This window comes from Prosopis cineraria, unplaced genomic scaffold, assembly GCF_029017545.1.
Source record: "Prosopis cineraria cultivar Desert tree isolate PC_DT_omini unplaced genomic scaffold, ASM2901754v1 PC4, whole genome shotgun sequence".
NCBI lineage: Eukaryota > Viridiplantae > Streptophyta > Magnoliopsida > Fabales > Fabaceae > Prosopis > Prosopis cineraria.
Genome location: NW_026555335.1, coordinates 30,179,066 through 30,197,898, shown reverse-complemented (window position 1 = coordinate 30,197,898; position 18,833 = coordinate 30,179,066). Strand labels below are relative to the sequence as shown.

The 18,833-nt window shown below is 35.7% G+C and overlaps 1 protein-coding gene across 1 annotated transcript; it reads right to left on the bottom strand.

Moving 5' to 3' along the window:
- Positions 1 to 245: 245 nt before the first annotated feature.
- Positions 246 to 17,767, bottom strand: LOC129308479 (uncharacterized). The gene is made up of 2 exons (XM_054949599.1): positions 17,607 to 17,767; positions 246 to 666 (listed from the first exon to the last, which is right to left on the bottom strand). The coding sequence occupies exons 1-2, from the start codon at positions 17,742 to 17,744 to the stop codon at positions 568 to 570; spliced, it is 237 nt and encodes a 78-aa protein (XP_054805574.1). The 5' UTR covers positions 17,745 to 17,767; the 3' UTR covers positions 246 to 567.
- Between the last annotated feature and the right edge of the window lie 1,066 nt (positions 17,768 to 18,833).

Genomic DNA, 18,833 nt, shown 5'->3' with positions numbered 1-18,833 from the left:
ACAGCATTATTTAGGACTCAGATCCTTGAATCTATGTTCTATGATTGATTGTTGATTCATACTGAACCAGTTGGACTTTGTTGGTTTCACAAGATTTCCATTCTTTCTTCTTCGTCCCTTCCAAGACCACATGGTGTACCTACCATATCAACATGTCAGAAACTTCTGTGAAGCACGCAACATACAGATGCTTCGACTACACGTAAGATATGAGATCTAATCATGTGTTCTTCCAACAGTGAGCATGTTCATCAATGAGATCATATTCAAAACCAGAAGGAAACTGGCATTATCTTTAATGGGGGCACTCACATGTACTCTTTTTTCACCCAAGTTCCAGAATAAAGGGACATCTCCTGCAAGCAAAAATGCAAGGATGTTCCTCACTGAATCTGTTCTCATGCTTTTTTCTTATGTAGAATTCAAGACCAGAGCTCAACTACTATTAAATTAACCTGCCATGGACCAAAAACATGCTGAAATATATTTTGATGTTTGAATTCCAAAATATCAATGATACAACCTACGGACTGGCTTCATGTTATCCAACAACATACCACCTTCAACTTAGTTGCCCTTGCTAATGTTTTCAGCAGCTTTAATAGCACCATCAGAAGTGGCTGTTGAGGGAGGTTCTTCGGCACATGCCTTTAGGACAGCTTCATTCTTAATGAGAAAAGAACACTTTCATAATATCAGCCATGGATTGGAAGTAAAAGAAAAGTCATGCTTCAAAAATAATAATAATAATAATAAAAGGAATAAAGTAGTGGAGGGGTAATGAAACAAAGGCGCGTGCGTGGGAGGCAAATGTAAGCAAGAGGCTTGAAACCAAATAACCGCTTAGAAACATGAGACTGAAGGAACTAGCCCATGCAAAAAGAAATAAATCAACATCCATGCAAACATTTTCTCCAGGTCTAATGATCACACACAGCTGAAGCTGCTTCCAATCTACATCAAAAGTATAACTAATTGAAGTAAACAGTATCCCAACTCACGCACAAGGCATTCATGTGGGGATGGAGTTCATCACGAAATACACAGAGCAATGTAGCAAGAGATGCTTTTCGCTTGTTGATCATGTTTTTCAACAAAAGAAAAGAAAAGTATCAAATAAGAAAAATTTATTATTGTAACATGTACGGCAATAATGATCAACAAAAAATGGGTTTTAATGATCCCTGCATTTAGAAATATACGGGTAAAGATAGAATAAGAAAGGAGGGAACAGAAAAGAGAGCATAGTATGGTTTTCAAAAGCACTCCCAGCATTTTGTATAGCTTTTTTGCAACGACATTACTTCTTCATCCAAAGTCAAAAAAGGACCACCGTTCCCTGCTCTCATCTCTTGCTGACTTTAGCGTAGCATTTGGTATTTAGTTTTCTAAATGGGGTATCAAAATCCAAAAATTATAAGGACGGGCCTACATTCTGCTATGAGAATTTAGAATTATGTTCAGCTTGTTTTAAAATTGAAGGCCGTAAAATAGTGCAATCATGGATGACAAAAACATCTGTAGGGGAATTGTGTTCAGAGAAACTCTTGTAACAAGCTTAATGAAATTCCAAAATAACATGGCTCAAATTACTTTTATGTTTCAACTTTATTTTACTACTCTCCAAATGATCTTGACAAATTTGTTTTCTGATTGTTCCGCCTAAAAGGTATTTTATGTTATGTTTTTATAATATTGACTTTAGTTAGTTAGTTAGATATAGCCGTTAGCAGGTGCACTGTTAGTAACCACTTGGGGGGGTAATTCTGATTGCTATAAATACCCTACAATTCAATTGTAATCATTATGATTTATCAATGAAGCCTGCGCATTATTCAGCTTAATTCTCTTCTCTGTCTCTAAATCCTCTTAATTCCTCTCTGTTCTTCTCTCAATTACCTATATTCTTCTTAATCTCTATCATTCAGAATTATCTTAACACAACAGTGGCATCAGAGCTGGTCATTCCTTGGCCACTCTTCTTTTCTCTTCCCTTCCAATCGTGTATGGTCAAAACATGAAAACAAACAGCAAGAAATGGATGAAAGAATTACTCAGATCGAACAAAGACTCGCCAAGCTTTGATATGGAGGATATTCTCAATGACCAAGTCATGCCCAACCAAATTCAGTTACTGATGCAGGGTAGATACAAAGCATCTATAAACAATGGTAGGAATGATCACCCCACCGTCGTCACGAGGATCACCGAAATAGATATGACCATCGTTAGGATGGGGATTACAAAAACAGGGATGACCATCATCGAGACAAGGATCCAAGAAATAGGGGTGACCATCAACAGCCGACCTAGTTTACAAAGATGGAATTCTCGAAGTTTTCACGCTCGAGTGTTGTAGGGTGGATTATGTGATGCAACAAGTATTTTGAATTTGACAACACTTCGGATGAAGAAAAAGTCAAGATGGCAAGTATTAGTCTCGATGAAAAGGCATGGTCTTGGCATGGAGCGATGAGGAAAGCTCGCTTTGGGGTCTTGCCGAGTTGGGAGCATTATGCCAAAGTTCTCAAAGAATGATTTGGACTGACTCATGAAACCCCAATGGGCAATTTAATGCAGCTAAGACAATGTGGATCATTGGCCGACCTCAATGACGACTTCGATTTGATTGCATGTAAACTTCAACTCTCCCAAGAGTATTTGGTCAAAACATATCTTGAGAGATTGGTAGAAGAACACGTGGGTCCTGTGAGACTCTACAAACCATGAAATCCTTCAAGAAGCCTGTTCACTGGCAAGAATGCAAGAGATCACCCTACAAAGGCAAGTGGAGAAGAGGATGAGCGGCAAGAATGCTTCGTACTTGTCTTCACCAATGATTGCCTCATCTCAGACCTATCAAGCCACTTGGGCCCCTTATAAAAATGCTTTGTTAAGCAGTAGGACTCATAATAAAAGGAAGCCAACACCTTCAGCCTTTAAAACTATCAATTTTGTCTCTAAAAACACTATTAATGCCTCTAAACCTCTTTTTGCAGAAGCAGCAGCATAACAATGAAGCAAGAATTTATGCTTCTATTGCCATTGGAAATTTCCCAGAGGTCATAAGTGTCCCCAAAGATAAAAGATGCAACTCCACTTCATTGAGATTCAATAAATCGCAGAGGATGAAATTTCAACAGAAGATTAAGAAAAAAAAAACAGTCTAGAAGAGGTGACACCCCTAATTTTGTTATATGCTATTGAAGGGATTGAAGGTGCCTCATCAATGAGGGTTGTGGGTCATTGTGGTAGGAAACAACCCCACATTTTCATTGACAGTGGAAGTACGGATGATTTCCTAGACTTGGATTTTGCAAGAGGGTGGCAGCCTAATAATACTCATGAATCATGGGTTGAGGTTGCTAATGGTCGAAAATTAAAAGCCCATAGAACGTGGAAGGGTTTTAGATGGTCCATGCAAGGCTTGGATTTTGTCTTTTGACTTCAGAATTTTGGAGTTACATTCAAATAGCAAGGTCTTAGGGTTACATTGGTTGAAAAGCGTAAAAAATGCTTTTTGGAACTACAAGACCCTTACTATGTTTTTCTGGTATGAAGGAAGGTTGTGCAAACTTCAAGCCAACATCCCAAATCAATTAAAGGTGGTTCAACCAAAAAATTTAGAGATGAGGGACTCTCAAGAAAAACAAGTTTATTTATTGCAACTCATCCTAGATTAGCACACACCCTGTAATGTTTCTCACTTCAAACCTCTAAGGAAGTTCCAACAGTGATTACAGCTACTTTAGATGAATTTTCAGACCTCTTTGAGGAGCCTAAAGGGTTACCACCATTTAGGGAAGGTCATAACCATCCAATTATTCTCCAGAAAGGCAAAAACTCAATAAATTTAAAGCCCTACAAATATCTAGCTGCACAAAAGGATGTAATTGAAAAATTAGTTGGTGATCTTCCACAAACAAGGGTTATACAAGAAAGCTCTTCCCCTTTCTCAGTTCCTATTGTCTTGGTTAAACAAAGGGACGGCACTTGAAGGACGTGCATCAATTATAGGGAGTTGAATAAGAAGACAATTAAAAACCAGTACCCTATCCCATTAGTGGAAGATTTATTTGATGAATTAAGCACAGCAAGGTGGTTTAAAAAGCTGAATTTACGAGCTGGGTATCATCAAATCAGAATGATGCCAGAAGATGCACATAAAACTGCTTTCAAAACTCATAGTGGGTATTATGAATGGTTAGTTATACCTTTTAGCTTAACTAATACTCTAGCAACATTTCAAGGAGCCATGAACAGTATTATCAGATCATTCTTAAGAAGGTTTGTTCTGATATTTTTTGATGATATCTTGATTTATAGTGCTAACATTATTGACCATGTGCAGCACTTAAAGCAAGTTTTTTCTATTTTAAGAGAAAACCATTATTTTGTCGAGAAAACTACATGTTCTTTTGCTGCCATTGAGTTGGAGTACCTGGGACATTTAATTGGAGATGCTAAGGTCAGAACTGATCCTAAGAAGATACAAGCAGTAGCTGATTAGCCTAAACCACAAAATATCATGCAATTGAGGGCATTCTTGGGTCTAGTATGATATTACAGACGTTTTATTAAAGGTTATTGGATTCTAACTAAGCCCTTAATCCTTCTCCTCAAGAAGAATGGGTTTGAATGGTCACAAGCGGCTACTAAAGTATTTAACAACCTCAAAGAAGTTCTGATTTCTGCACCTACACTCACACTTCCAGATTTTTCAAAACAATTTATATTTGAGGTAGATGCTTGTGGAGTAGGGTTTCTAATGCAAGAGGGTCAACCTATTGCTTATTTTAGCAAGGGATTGGCTGAAAGACATCAAAAGTTCTCAATCTATGAAAAGGAATTAATGGCAGTGATGCTGGTTGTGCTTCATTGGCATCAGTATTTGGAAAGACAGAGATTTATCATTAGATCATACTAGAAAAGCTTGAAGTATTTGCTTGGACAAAAGTTAAAACATCTTTTCAGATGTTTTGGATTGCTAAATTGGCAGGATTTAATTATGAAATTCAATATGAAAAGGGGCATGAAAATTCTATAGCCGATGCTCTTTCCCAAACGCCTAAACAGCAATTGTTGAAGATAATTTTAGACACTTCTTCCCCCAAGATGCTTACAAAAATTAAGGGTAGTTAGCAAAAAGTTAAAGCAGATAATGGAATTTGGGGCCATTTCTCTTAGGATGGTGACTTATTGAGGAGGAAGGGAAAGTTAGTAATAAGACATGATCCCGTTTTGAAGTAGCAAATTCTTGAATGGTTGCATTCTAATCTTCAAGGGGACATTCAGAAATTCAAGCTACCTACCATAGGATTAAAGCACTATTTTAGTGGAAAAAGATTATTAATGATGTCACAAATTTTATTAAGCAGTGTCATACCTGTGCATGCTGTAAATATGAAGCTATTGCATCTTCAAGGCTGTTACAACCTCTTCCAATACCGAGTAGAATTTGGAAAGTATTACTGTGAGTAAATAAGGACACGATTTGGGTTTTGATAGATAGAATGCGTAAGTATGCATATTTTATTCCTTTAACTCCTCCCTATTCAGCATCTTCATTAGCACAACTTTTTATGAATTGTGTTTACAAATTACATGGTGCCCCTATTGAGATTATAATTGACTATGATCCAATTTTTGAAAGTGGATTTTGGAAGAAATTCTTGCAGATTTTAAGTATTCAATGACATCTTTCTACAACCTATCATCCTCAAACGGATGGCTAAGCCGAAGTTCTTAATAGGTGCTTAGAAACTTATTTAAGGTGTATGTGCTAGATGCAGCCCAAGGAATGGAATTAATGGTTGTCACAAGCTGAATGATGGTATAGTACTGCCTTTCATACAACAACAAAGGCTACTCCATTTGAACTCTTATATGATCAGGCTCTTCCTATCCATTGTCTATATTTACCTCACCATTCTGTTTTAAATGTGTTGGATAGGTCCTTTATAGCAAGGGAAGAGATGTCAAAGATTTTAAAGCATCATTTGTATCGTGCTACTAATGTGATGAAGCAGAAGGATGGTGCTCACAAGACTGACTGTGAATTCATGGTGGGACAAGGGGTTTTCCTTGAACTACAACCCTATAGACAACTATTTGTTGCTGCCAAAGGATCTCAAAAATTACCACATCGGTTTTTTGTTTCTTATAAGGTGCTAGAAAAGATAGGAGCAACTGCATAAAAGTTGGACCTGCTAGAAAAGATTAGGGCAATTGCATATATCAAGCCCTCGACTAGTTCTACCATAGAGGCCAACGATAGACAATAACTCCCCCCTGAACACATCTTACAACTTTCATCAACTCTTCTCAAAATTTCAAAAACTGCTAAGTTGGAATCCCATTCTAACTATGGATTCTTGTGGCTTCGGAGGATCCAGCTATAGGAGAATGAGGAACAAAGAGCCTTCCCCCCTTTCCGCCCAACTCTTTAGTCTTAAGAATGTTGGTTTTAAGCCATAGCAGAACTTGAACTAATTTTACAAAAAAGAGTGGGTTGCAAAAGGGGTCGAATCATAACTGAAATTTTAGTTGAAACAATTTACAGATGAAGAAGCATCTCAAATGTCTTTGTATTAATTTCAGCAAAAGTTTCCTCACTTTGTGTGTGTTTGGTTTTTAGTTTGTCAAAAGTTAGTTTGATGAAAGTTCATTCAATAAAAATCAGTTTAGAAAAAGTCAGTTATTATAGCGAAATTTATATTTGGATATATTTTATTAAAAGTCAGTTTGGCAAACTAAAAGTTGTGTAGATTAATAAAAATTTGGGCTTTTGAAATATACTTTTGAATATGCAATGACTAAAAAGAACATTGATTTATGACAATTAATAATTTTTATTATACAATGTAATATATTAAAAATGTTAAAAAAAATGCAAGGATAAAAATATAAAATTTAATATTGTAATAAATTATGTAATAATTTTACTATTTATATATTTTATTTATTTATTATTTATTTATTTTACTATTTATTATTTACCATTTATGCATTTTAATTATTTATTTATTGATTTTCAATTTATGAAACCTTTTCGTTTTGATTTGTTCCCTAGTGCTTTTCTTTTCCCTTTCGTCAGAGATTAATATTTTGGGTGTGTTAGATGGAAAAGCCAAGCCTTTGAAAAAACCCAAGTCTGATAAAAAACGAGGAGCTCGAGTAAAGATGGGAATGAATTAGTGAAGACAAAGGCGGTTGCATGACAAGGATGAGAAAATAATTGAGGGTATTATAGTCAAATGCAAAATTAGGTACCAGTCTTTAATGCTTCATATCCACATTTCCGTTTCAAAATCTACCTAATGGAACTTCCAAAATTCCACGTTTCAACTAGGTTGAAAAGTCATTTTGAAAAATACATTTGCTCTCATAAAATTATCCCAAAAAACATTTTACATTCCAAAAGTAAAAAGTTACTTTTGAAATGTGAAATGGTAATTACCCAAACGGTGCCTTTGTTTTCATGTTTTCAGATGCAAAGGTAAAGATTTACATATAATTTTCATTAATTTGGAAAAATCTTATGATCGTGTATTGAGAGAAGTACTTTGAAAAGCATTGGAAAAAAAAAAGGGTGTTCGAGTTGCCTATGTTCGAGCTATCCAAGACATGCATGAGGAGGCAACAACTAGTATAAGAATGTCACATCTATTAAAGAAAAAATGGTAGAAAATCATTTGAGGTAATTTGGACACAGACAAAGAAGACCATAAGAGGCACTTGTGAGGGGAGTGGAACAAATAATTTTGGGCTCTGTCAAGAAGGGTAAAGAAAGACTAAAAAAACACTTTTGAAAGTTGTTCGTCGAGACTTCTTAATTAACAATATTTCTAAAAACTTAATAAATGATAGAGTACAATAGCATCATATGATCCATGTAACCGACCCCACCTAGTGGAATAAGGCTTGTTGTTGTTGTTTTCCTTACTTTGTTGTCACTAATCCTTGAGGGCAAGGATCTCTTTTTGGGGGGGAATTGTTATGTTTTTATAATATTAACTTCAATTAGTTAGATATAGCTGTTAGCAAGTAGATTGTTAGTAGCCATTGGGGGCGATACTCTTATTTCTATAAATACCCTACAAATCAATCGTAATCATTATGATTTATCAATGAAGCCTGCACATTATTCAACTTTATTCTCTCTCCATCACTAAATCCTCGTAATTCCTCCCTGTCCCTCCTATCCTCTCTGTTCTTCTCTCAATTCCCTCTATTCTCCTTCTGGCTTGTTTGGTAAAATGGAATTGGGATGGGCGAAGTGGAAGTGGAAGTGGAAGTGAAAGTAGATGTGGAATTCTAAAAATGAGATATTTGGTACACTGGAAGCCACTTCTCCAGAGAACCCAATTCCATTAAAAACGGTGGAACTCAAATCCCACCTCATAGCTATGGAACTCAGTTCCTCGATCACTTCCCTCATATGCCATTTTTACCCTCAAGCTTCTCCTACCATGTTCAACCTAGAGGTGTTCACAAATAGAAAACGTTAACTAACAATGACACCATAGAGGGTGTAACGGTGTTTGATCGGTGACAACACCTCCCAACCATGCCATCAACAATAGCGTTCAGGCACAATTGAGGATAAGCCGTGGAAGTTCATGTTTAGTTAGGGACTGCCTAAAGCCATTTGTGTGGCTGGAGATGAAAGAGAAACATAGAACCATTTTGGAGAGAGAAATTAAGGTAGACAATGGAAGTTCCTTAGTCTCCAATTTTTGAATTCAATTTTATAGTGCTTTTGGTTCTCAATAGAAACATATTTTATTTCTTGTGTTTGATAATAATCATTCCAACTTCCATTGTATTTTCCAGCAAAGTTCGTCTTTTTGATGAAGGTGGGTGTGACCTCCGGCAACAACAATCAACAGCTGCAAGCTATGGGTTTGGGGGTGTCTTTTTAGGAGGCGAGGGTATCTTTGTAATTTCACATTATAAATATAATTATTAATTAAGAAAAATTCAACAGTTCCATTAGCATACCAAACAGACTTTTAAACCCACTTCATCTTCCATTTCCGCTTTTGCTTCCACAAAAAACAATTCTCTATATCAAACAGGACATTAATCTCTATCATTCAGAATTACCTTAACACAACATTTAAAGACCATATGTTGAATGGTCTTGATCACAACTATCCACCACCCTTTGGATGAATTACACAGTCCAACTGCATTATGTTATAATTCATCTCATGGCTTCATTTTTAAAGTATTCAAAAGTACTTTGATCCACTAAACTTTAAACAACCATATCAAAAGACAAGTCTATCCACTTGAATTCAGATGTTAAATTGAAATAAAATTTGTATCTGGTATTGGCATTCTAATTACATGTAGGACATAGCAAAGACAATACCATCACTAATTCATTTAATAAACTGAGCAAAACCTTTCATGGAAAAAGATGGTAATGCAGTCGCAAAAGTAATTCCCAAAAAGCTGGGACATAGGACAAAAAGGTAGCAAAAGAGAAGTTTCATAGGAACAGATACAATTGAGAATATTAAAAAACAAAAGGACTTTACATGTATTTACCCTTTGCCCTTTCAAATCCCATCTGAGATGATGTTCTTTGATAATAATCTGTCATCTTTATATACAACGTATAGTGTAAATCCAATTTCTGTGGAACACCTGATTTCTGAGACAAATTAGTTACTTTCAGTGTTGGGTATGTAACTTATATTAGTGGGCCCTTGGCCCAGTAATATCTCAAAGACCTATTTTTCTTTTTTCTCTTCTCATCTTGTAATGTTCTTTTTCAAAGTCTTTAATTAGATTTATATTATTAGAGATTTTAAGAGTGTTTTTAGGGATTTAATTAGATTCACTCTCTCTTGTCCCTATCTATATATGTATTGGGTCCTTCTCAATGAAATATACAAATTATTAGTCTAAATAAAGTTTCATGGTATTAGAGCAACGCTTATGGTCTCCTCAGCTCTCGTGTCTTTCTCCTTCTCTTCTTCTTTTGGTTTGATGTCGTTTGTAAAAGCCCTCATGAACCAACCACCACGAGCATATCAAACAAGCAACGAAAGCCAAAAAAGCTCAACTAGTGAAGATAGGTCAAAGAGCAAGACTGGTGTGACTGGATCAAATGGAGAAAGAGGATTGACTGACATGATTACCTTAGCGTCCGAGATTTTTTACCCAGATCATGATCACTCACCAGTTGAAAGGAAATAATTACCTTCAGTGGTCTTAGAACGTTTTAATGGTTGTACAAGGGAGAAATAAGAAGAAGTATCTCACGAGTGTTCCTCCTCCTCCTTTACTTGATGATACCTAGTATGAAATTTAGATTGCTGAAAACAACATGGTGAGGGCTTGGCTTGTGAATTTTATGACAATAGAGGTAAGCGAAAATTACCTACTTGCAACCACTGCCAAGGAGATTTGGGAGTCAGCCAGGAATACTTATGCTGTTCGTGAAAATACACCCGCCATTTCTCAAGTAAAATGTTCCCTTAGAAGCCTTCTTCAAAATGAAAAATCTGTAACTCAATATTATACTTCCCTAATGAAATTTGGCAACAAATTGATCTCTGAGATCCATGAGTGGTCATGCCATAGGGATGGATTTTATTATAAAATATTAGCTAATAGAGATAGATGCTATGATTTTCTGTTAGGCCTCAATGATTCGTATGAAGATATTAACAGCAGAATCATGAGCATGAAACCTCTTCCCATGCTGGAGGAAATGTTTAATATGATAAGATGCAAGGAAAGTAGAAAAGTACTAACTCAAAGTCCCACTATCCCAACTTCTCTTCTAAAAGATGCTTCTGCTCTTGCTGCCTAAGGAGATATGAAGGGACAAAAATCAAGAAAGTGATGTGATCACTGCAATAAAGGTGGTCATATTAAGGACGAGTGTTGGAAGTTACATGACAAGCCCTCAAACTTTAAACATAAGCCCAAAAGTGAAAGGAAGTAGTTCATAGTGACTGCTGCAGATTCACAAAGTGGATCATTGAGTGTCGAGGAGTTGTCAGTTCTCCAGAAAGTATTAGAAAAACATGCTTCTTCTGCTACCGCTAATATATGTGAGGAAAAAACTCCTTCTATGACCTTGGCTCAATCAAGTACTACTCTTACCAAAGCTCTAAATGGGACAGCCATATCCAAAAATATTTGGGTAGTGGATTCTGGTACAACAGACCATGTAATAGGATTCAGGGAATTATTCTCTAATTTTTCTTAAAATTCTGAGCATAAATTTGTTGAGGTAGCTAATGGTGAATGTGCCAAAAGTCATGGGTTCTAAAACTGTTGTTATCTCTGAACATATTATTTTGAAGAATGTTTTGTTTGTTCTGACTATTAAGTGCAGCTTGTTATCCGAGTCGTATTGTGATTTAAATGAATTGCATGGTTATTTTTGATAACAAGGGTTGTGGTTTTCTGGATTTGGCCTTAGGGAAGATGATTGGCAATGCTAAGGAGTGAAATGGGCTTTATATCCACGAACCTTCATCAAATAATTCTCATACTGTTTTTTTTTTTTTTGCTATGACAGTGCAAATTTTGTTTCGTGGTACTCTAGGTTAGGCCATCCGAGTCCTCAATATATGAAACTTCCATTTCTTGATATTAATAATAAAGTTATTTCTGATTTCCATTATGATACTTGCAACCTTTGCAAAACAAAACAAGTTCGAGCCTCCTTTTCTTCAAATGAGTATAATCCTACTCACCCTTTTTCCCGATCCATAGTGATGTGTGAGGTAAATCAAAATTTGAAACCAACTCTAAGTCCAGATGGTTTGTAACTTTTATTGATGATCATACTCAAGTAACATGGGTCTTTCTTATGAAAGAAAAATATGAAGTTTTCACAATCTTCAAAAATGTTCATGCTTTTATTCAAAATCAGTTTCAAACATCAATAAAAATTCTCTGAAGTGATAACAGAAGAGAATATTTGAACTCCAATTTTTAGACCTATTTAGAAAAACACGGCATACACCATCAAACATCTTGTGCCTATTCTCCCTAACAAAATGGTGTCTCTAAAAGAAAAAATACACATTTGCTTGAGGTTGCTCATGCTCTTATGATTGGTGGTAATGTCCTAAATAAATTTTGGGGGGATGCTATCCTTACATTTGCCTACTTGATTAATCGTTTACCCTCTAAAACTCTAAACTTTCAAACCCCTCTTCACAAATTTCTCGAGATCTATCCCAACTCCCATCTCACAACAACCATACAAAAATGGGTCTTTGGGTGTACAGCGTTTGTGTACAATGAGATTAGGGGGAAGCTAGATTCTCGTGCCATCAAGTGTGTCTTCTTGGGGTACTACTCTACTCAAAAAGGGTATAAATATTATTCTCCTGTTACCAATTGTGTTTATGTTACCATGAATGTCAAATTTGTTGAACACCAACCCTTTTTTAACAAATCACCCATTCAAGGGGAGAGAGCGACAAATGAAAATGAATGGTCAATTTGTTTACGTAAGAATTATCATCATAACAATTTGCCTAACTTTTCTGGACAACCACATGAACGCCACATATTACCAGATCTGTCTACAAATATCTCCTCTAATCACAATGATTCCACCTATAAGCCTTTAAACCAATCTGAGCCCAGTGAAACAATACTCCAAATTCTGAAAATTCCTCAAACAAATCCTACTTTCAAGACGTGAATACTTTCGAGCCCCTTAATATGTTGTCTGATTCTCAGACTACGGTGGAAGAACCTAATAATGCTATTGAATAGCACCAGAGTGGGCAAGACCCCATTTCCACACCAATGCAGAACCATGAATCTGCACCTAAGGAAAATCTTGAAGACTTACATTGGCCAATTGCTTTGAAAAATGGAAAAAGGAATTGTACCAAATATCCTATTGCCAGGTATATTTCATACAAAAGTTTATCTCCTCATTTGAAGGCTTTTGTAGCTAATGTCGAAAATGAAAATATTCCGAAGAACTTTGAGGAAGCAATCATAGATCCCAAATGGAAAGAGGCCATAAAAGAAGAATTGAAGGCTCTACATAAAAACCAGACATGGGAAATCATCAAGTTGGCCAAGGGGAAATCAATCGTAAGCAGTAAATGAGTTTTCACAATAAAGTACAATCATGATGGGAGTGTAAACAAATATATGGCTCGATTAGTTGCTAGAGGCTTTACTCAGATTTATGGGATTGATTACCAGGAAACTTTTGCACCTGTTGCCAAGCTTAACTCTGTAAAAGTTCTATTATCCCTCGCTGCAAATCTAGATTGGCCTCTACATCAACTCGATGTCAAAAATGCATTCCTAAATGGTGATCTTGAGGAAGAAGTTTATATGGAAATTCCATTGGGATTACAAGATTCTCATAATTCTCACAAGGTTTGCAAGTTGATCAAGTCTTTGTATGGCTTGAAACAATCACTAAGGGTGTGGTTTGAAAAATTTACTCAAGCTATTTAAACTTTGGGATACAAACAAGGCCAAGCAAATGACACTCTATTTGTTAAACATTGTGATGAAAAAATGACAGCTCTCATTGTGTATGTTGATATATAGTTTTGACAGGAAATAATGATGGGGAAATTGTCAAACTAAAGGGCAAGTTGGCAACTAAATTTGAGATCAAAGATCTTGGACCTTTGAGATATTTCTTAGGCATGGAAGTGGCATGAATGCACAAGGGGATTAGTGTGTCCCAATGAAAATATACTCTAGATTTGTTGAAGGAAACAGGGATATCAGGAGCAAGACCTGCAAACACTCCCATGGAACTGCACCAAAAATTGACTATTAGATCTGATGGGATAGCAATGAATAAAGAAAAATATCAGAGGCTAGTGGGCAAGTTGATCTATTTATCTCATACCAGACTTGACATTTTCTTTCCTTTGAGCGTAGTTAGTCAATTCTCAAGCTGTCCTCAGAAGGAACATTTAGCTGCAATTTACAGGATACTCAAGCATCTAAAGAAGACTCTAGGACTAGGACTGTTCTTTACAAAAGGTGATATTAAAGGCATAGAATTGTTCACAGATGCTGATTGGGCTGGGTCAAAAATAGATAGAAGATCTACTACTGGTTATTGTTCTCATGTGTGGGGTAACTTGGTGACCTGAAGAAGCAAGAAGCAACCTGTAGTTTCAAGAAGCTCTGCTGAGCCCGAATATAGGGCTCTTGCTCTAGGAACTTGTGAAGGAATGTGGATTGTTAGACTTTTAAAGGAGCTCAAGATTGACACAGTTGGACCCATTAAAGTATGGTGTGATAACATGTCTGCAATCAAGATTGCCAACAATCCGGTGCATATTATTGTACCAAACATATAGGGATCGATCAACATTTTATCAAGGAAAATTTAGATACAAAGACTATCGATCTATCCTACATCCCTTCAAGACAGCAAATTGCAAATGCGATGACCAAACCATTGACCCAAGAAAAGTTTGAAGCATTCAGAGGCAAGCTGGGAATGATAAACATCTACTCACCAGCTTGAGAAGGAGTGTTGGATATGTAACTTATATTACTGGGCCCTATCTCAAAGACCTAATTTTCCTTTTTCTCTTCTCATCTTGTAATGTTATTTTTTAGTCTTTAATTAGATTGATATTATTAGAGATTTTAGGAGAGTGTTTAGGAATTTAATTAGATTCACTCTCTCCTATCCTTATCTATATATGTATCGGGTCCTTCTCAATGAAATATACGAATTATCAATCCAAATAAAGTTTCATTCAGTTTTAAAAGTAGAAACACAACAGAATCATAGTTGGTTCAACTATCGTTGTAGCAGGCAATCAACAAGGGTCGCTAAAACTTCTCCTAATCTACATAGCTAGTTTCAAGTTCAAAACTTTATTTGCTTTCTGATTTATTCATTACATTCCTAATATCATAGTAGTTTTCTTTCTTTATTTGGGTTTCTAATAATCCAATTAAGGAGAATACTTTGAACAACAACTCAACAAGCCAATGTTGTTGGGGGACAAAAGACAGTGGTAATTGGAATGAATTTTAATAACCAATGTGAAAATTTCATGTGTCACTAAAACACTTCATAAAGTAAATACATCAAAATCAATTGAACAAAGCAGAGAATGAATTTTCAATGTATTTATTTTAATATGGAGGATTGACAGCAATAATCCTGCCATTCAAATCCCAGAGATTAACAACAACAACAACAACAACAAGCCTTATCTCACTAGATGGGGTCGGCAACATGAATTATACGATGCCATTGTGATCAAGCGAAAAAAAAAATTTGAGTATCAGATTTGTACATAATTTCTAAAAATCAGCAAGCAAGATTGTACTAGGAGGATAGGAAGAAAATCTCACCAAACATAAATAAAATATTTTCCATGCATACAAAAGGACATTACCGTGGTAAATCAAATTCAAGTCACATGTCATTTCAAAGGATTGACACATAATGATGTCTTCCAGAACAAAAATCCATGTTCAATTTGCTTTTCTTTTTTTTAGCCACACAATTTTACTATGCAGTTATCTCTTACTGTTATAATATATTTATATAGCCACTAATTTGTACTGCATAACTACTACATAGCCATTTCAAGGTATTGTAGTTGAATGTAACTATGGAAGAAAATTGGGATTCCCTGGATTTTAAGAACTGCAATTTGAAATTCAAGCATTTTGAAGTATTTGAGTCAAAATCAACCAAAGAGGAAATTTAACTCCAAGGTCCGGCTATTCAAATTAAGATTCAAACTATATCAAGCTCTCCAGTCGAAGTCAACCAAAGAAGAATTCTAGGCCAATCAACTTCAAGTAGCATCAATTGAAGAAGCTTAAAGATTTCAACCTACTTTCCATCAAGCATCCAAATCCAAGAATACATCACAACTTTGAGGTATTGTCAAGATTCTACATCTAAATTTAAAGTTAGTTTTACAAGCCCCTCAATCACTGTTCTTAAACTCAGACTGACTGGGTTGACTCGTAAACCAGTGAACCAATCACCTAGCCAGTTCAATTGATTAATGAAACCGGTCACCTATGACTTGGCTTCAACCCAGACAAACCCAGCCAACACGATGGGTTAATGGGTTTACTTGGGTCAGATTTTATTTTTTTTTATTTGTCTATGTTTTTTCCTTTCGTCTTCTAAATATTGAACCCTAAATCAAATATAATTTTTTAATTAATAATTTTAAAGCTATTATGTTTTATTATTTTCAGAAACTTATAATTATTATTTCTATAAGACATACATAAGATGTTATGGATAAACTTTTCATTTACTCAAGAATTAATAACTTTTATTTAAATATTATGGCCTTTCATATGAATACTTTTGTATATTTAATCAAATATTATTTTAACTGTAATTGATCTGATTCCAGGTTGACCCTTAGTTGGGCCACTAACCCTTAAACCACTACATCGACTGGCCTAGTTTTTAGTACCTTCTCCTCAATTGAAACCAAATTGAAGAGAAGGGTCAACGTACTTTAAATTCTTCAACAGTGAATTATATTAGTACATTTGACACATATTTGCCGACCATTTCATGTTTTCCTAAAGCCAGAAGAACACCAAATTCATACATGGATTCCAACTGTGAAAGGAAAAGAAAAAAGTAGCCACCTATCTTAAGAATATATTCTAAGATGATGGCCCTAAACAAGATGTTTTGAAGCTCAGAGGACACGTGCACAAAATTACCCTAAGATGGCTTGCAGCTTTTCTGAGCTATGGGAGTTCAAAGAAAAGGGGAAATTCAGCCACCTGAACAGGAATTCTTATTTGACATGAATATGACAGTCAGACTGAACCTCAATCCAAATTTATCTCAAAGAGAGTTGAGACATCACCATATGACTTGGTTCATTATCCAAAGCCCATAGTAGAAAATCCCACCTCATAAACCAAGGTAGCTAAGATGCAAAATCAGAATAGAACAAATGAAAAGCTGATACGTGTAGATAGAAGTTTGCCAGGAAGATCATCTCTTCAGTGTTTCTCTCATTTCCCCCAACATTTTCTCATGTTTTCATGCCATTATTGACTTGAATTATGATGGATTACCAGAAAAGTTGGTTAATAAAAAAAAAAAATTCGGTCTATTACACACGTCAAAATCACGGTAGCCAAGTGATAATAACAGACTAACTCCGAGAAACTAAGGACAACAACATTTACCACACCAAGGCCAAAAGAATTTTTTCACACAAGAAAATCACTTATACCAGCTTGAATTCTATGATGAAATACAAGGCAAGGATTTGCAATTAAAAGCATCAAACAATTTTCAGAGAACATGAACAATCAGAATTGCGATAGCAAAAAGGAATAAAAAACCTATGGAATACAAGAAAACCCACTAAACGGCACGAATCGAATTCCAGCATCTACAAAAGATTTCAGGTGGGAAAATTTAAAAAAAAAAAATCAACAGAAATTGAGAAGTGACAAAAAAAAAAGTCAGAGGCACCAGAAGACACCCTAAAGTAGCGAGAACTATGAAGAGAATATATAAGCAACAGTTGGCGCGTAAGCATCAATGATTCATCTGAGGAGGAAGAAGGGGGAGACTAAGAGAGAAATACAAAAAGCAATAAGGAACATGCCTGCCAGACTCGATGAAGACGTTTCTTAGCATTGGCTTTACGAGTAGAGGTGAGCTTTATTCTCTTCCATACGAGGCCTCCAGAATCATGCTTCTTCACAATCTCCAGCACCCTCGAACCCCAAAATGCACCAGTCATCTTCCCCCTGGCTCTTTGCCTCGTCGCGGATTGGAAGATGAAAAGAGCAGAGCAATTGGGCCAAATGGGCCGAGAGTTTATCAGATCCCTTGGAAAACAATACAGGCCCACTGCCAAGTCAAAATTGCGAAGTGGTAATCTGGGAGCCAGCTTGATCCACAGTGGTGTTCAAATCAAATGTTTAGGTTGACTGCCAACAGGTTGAGTCTAATAGAAAAAATTGATCATTCACAAGAGGGCAAATTAATGTTGAAATTCTCATTGAGATGAGTGCCTAAAAATGCCCACACTTAACAGTGCCTTGAATGGGGTTGCCTTCAATAAAAAAAATACTTATGAGAAATAAAATAAATTATTCAGGTTGATTTGATTTTAGGGGGCAAAAAATCAAACCAAGCCAATCACATAAACACAAAATGGGAACTGTTTGATTTTTAAAGAAATCAATTTGGTTTGATTTCTTAATTAATTGATTTGGTTTAATTTGAAATAAATTTAGCGCATGCATTTTTTTTTTAAAAAAAGGATTAAAGATCATTTTTGATCTTAAACTATTTTTTAAAGAGTACTAAATATCTTATATTATGAGGTGGTATAAATTAATTTAAGAACTAAAAAATATAGCATATCACATCTTCTGTCTATTTTGTTCAAACGTCTATATGTTGACTCCTTGAGCTTGGTTGGCTGAAGCTCGGACCAGCTTGGTTGGTACAAAAAGATGACCAGAGAAAGCATATGAAGTGCTCCAACCATCATCTTTCATCGTGGCAATCGTGGTCTTCATGAGTCTTTCTAGTTCAACTAAAGTAGCAGTTTGTGAGAATGAATTTAGAATTGAATGAAGAGGTTACGATAAGGCTGACATCATTTTCCTCCTCAGTGAAAGATTTGAATATGAAACCACAACATTGATTGGATCACAGCTTGAAATTGCTGATATCCAAATTTTCCAAACTCAATTTGGAAGTGGAAAATTTGAAGTCGACAAAATCACAGCTTTTGTCAGATGCTCCTATTAGAAGATTCCGCACCTTTTGATAAAGGGATTTGGGAATTGAGATTTTAAAGCCTACGATCTGTTGGCAA

Coding starts and splice junctions, on each gene's coding strand:
- LOC129308479 (XM_054949599.1), bottom strand. CDS start 17,744: ATGACTGGTGCATTTTGGGGTTCGAGGGTGCTGGAGATTGTGAAGAAG. Junction 667..17,606: donor GTCTTCATCGAGTCTGGCAG/GCATGTTCCTTA, acceptor TTTCTCATTAAG/AATGAAGCTGTCCTAAAGGC.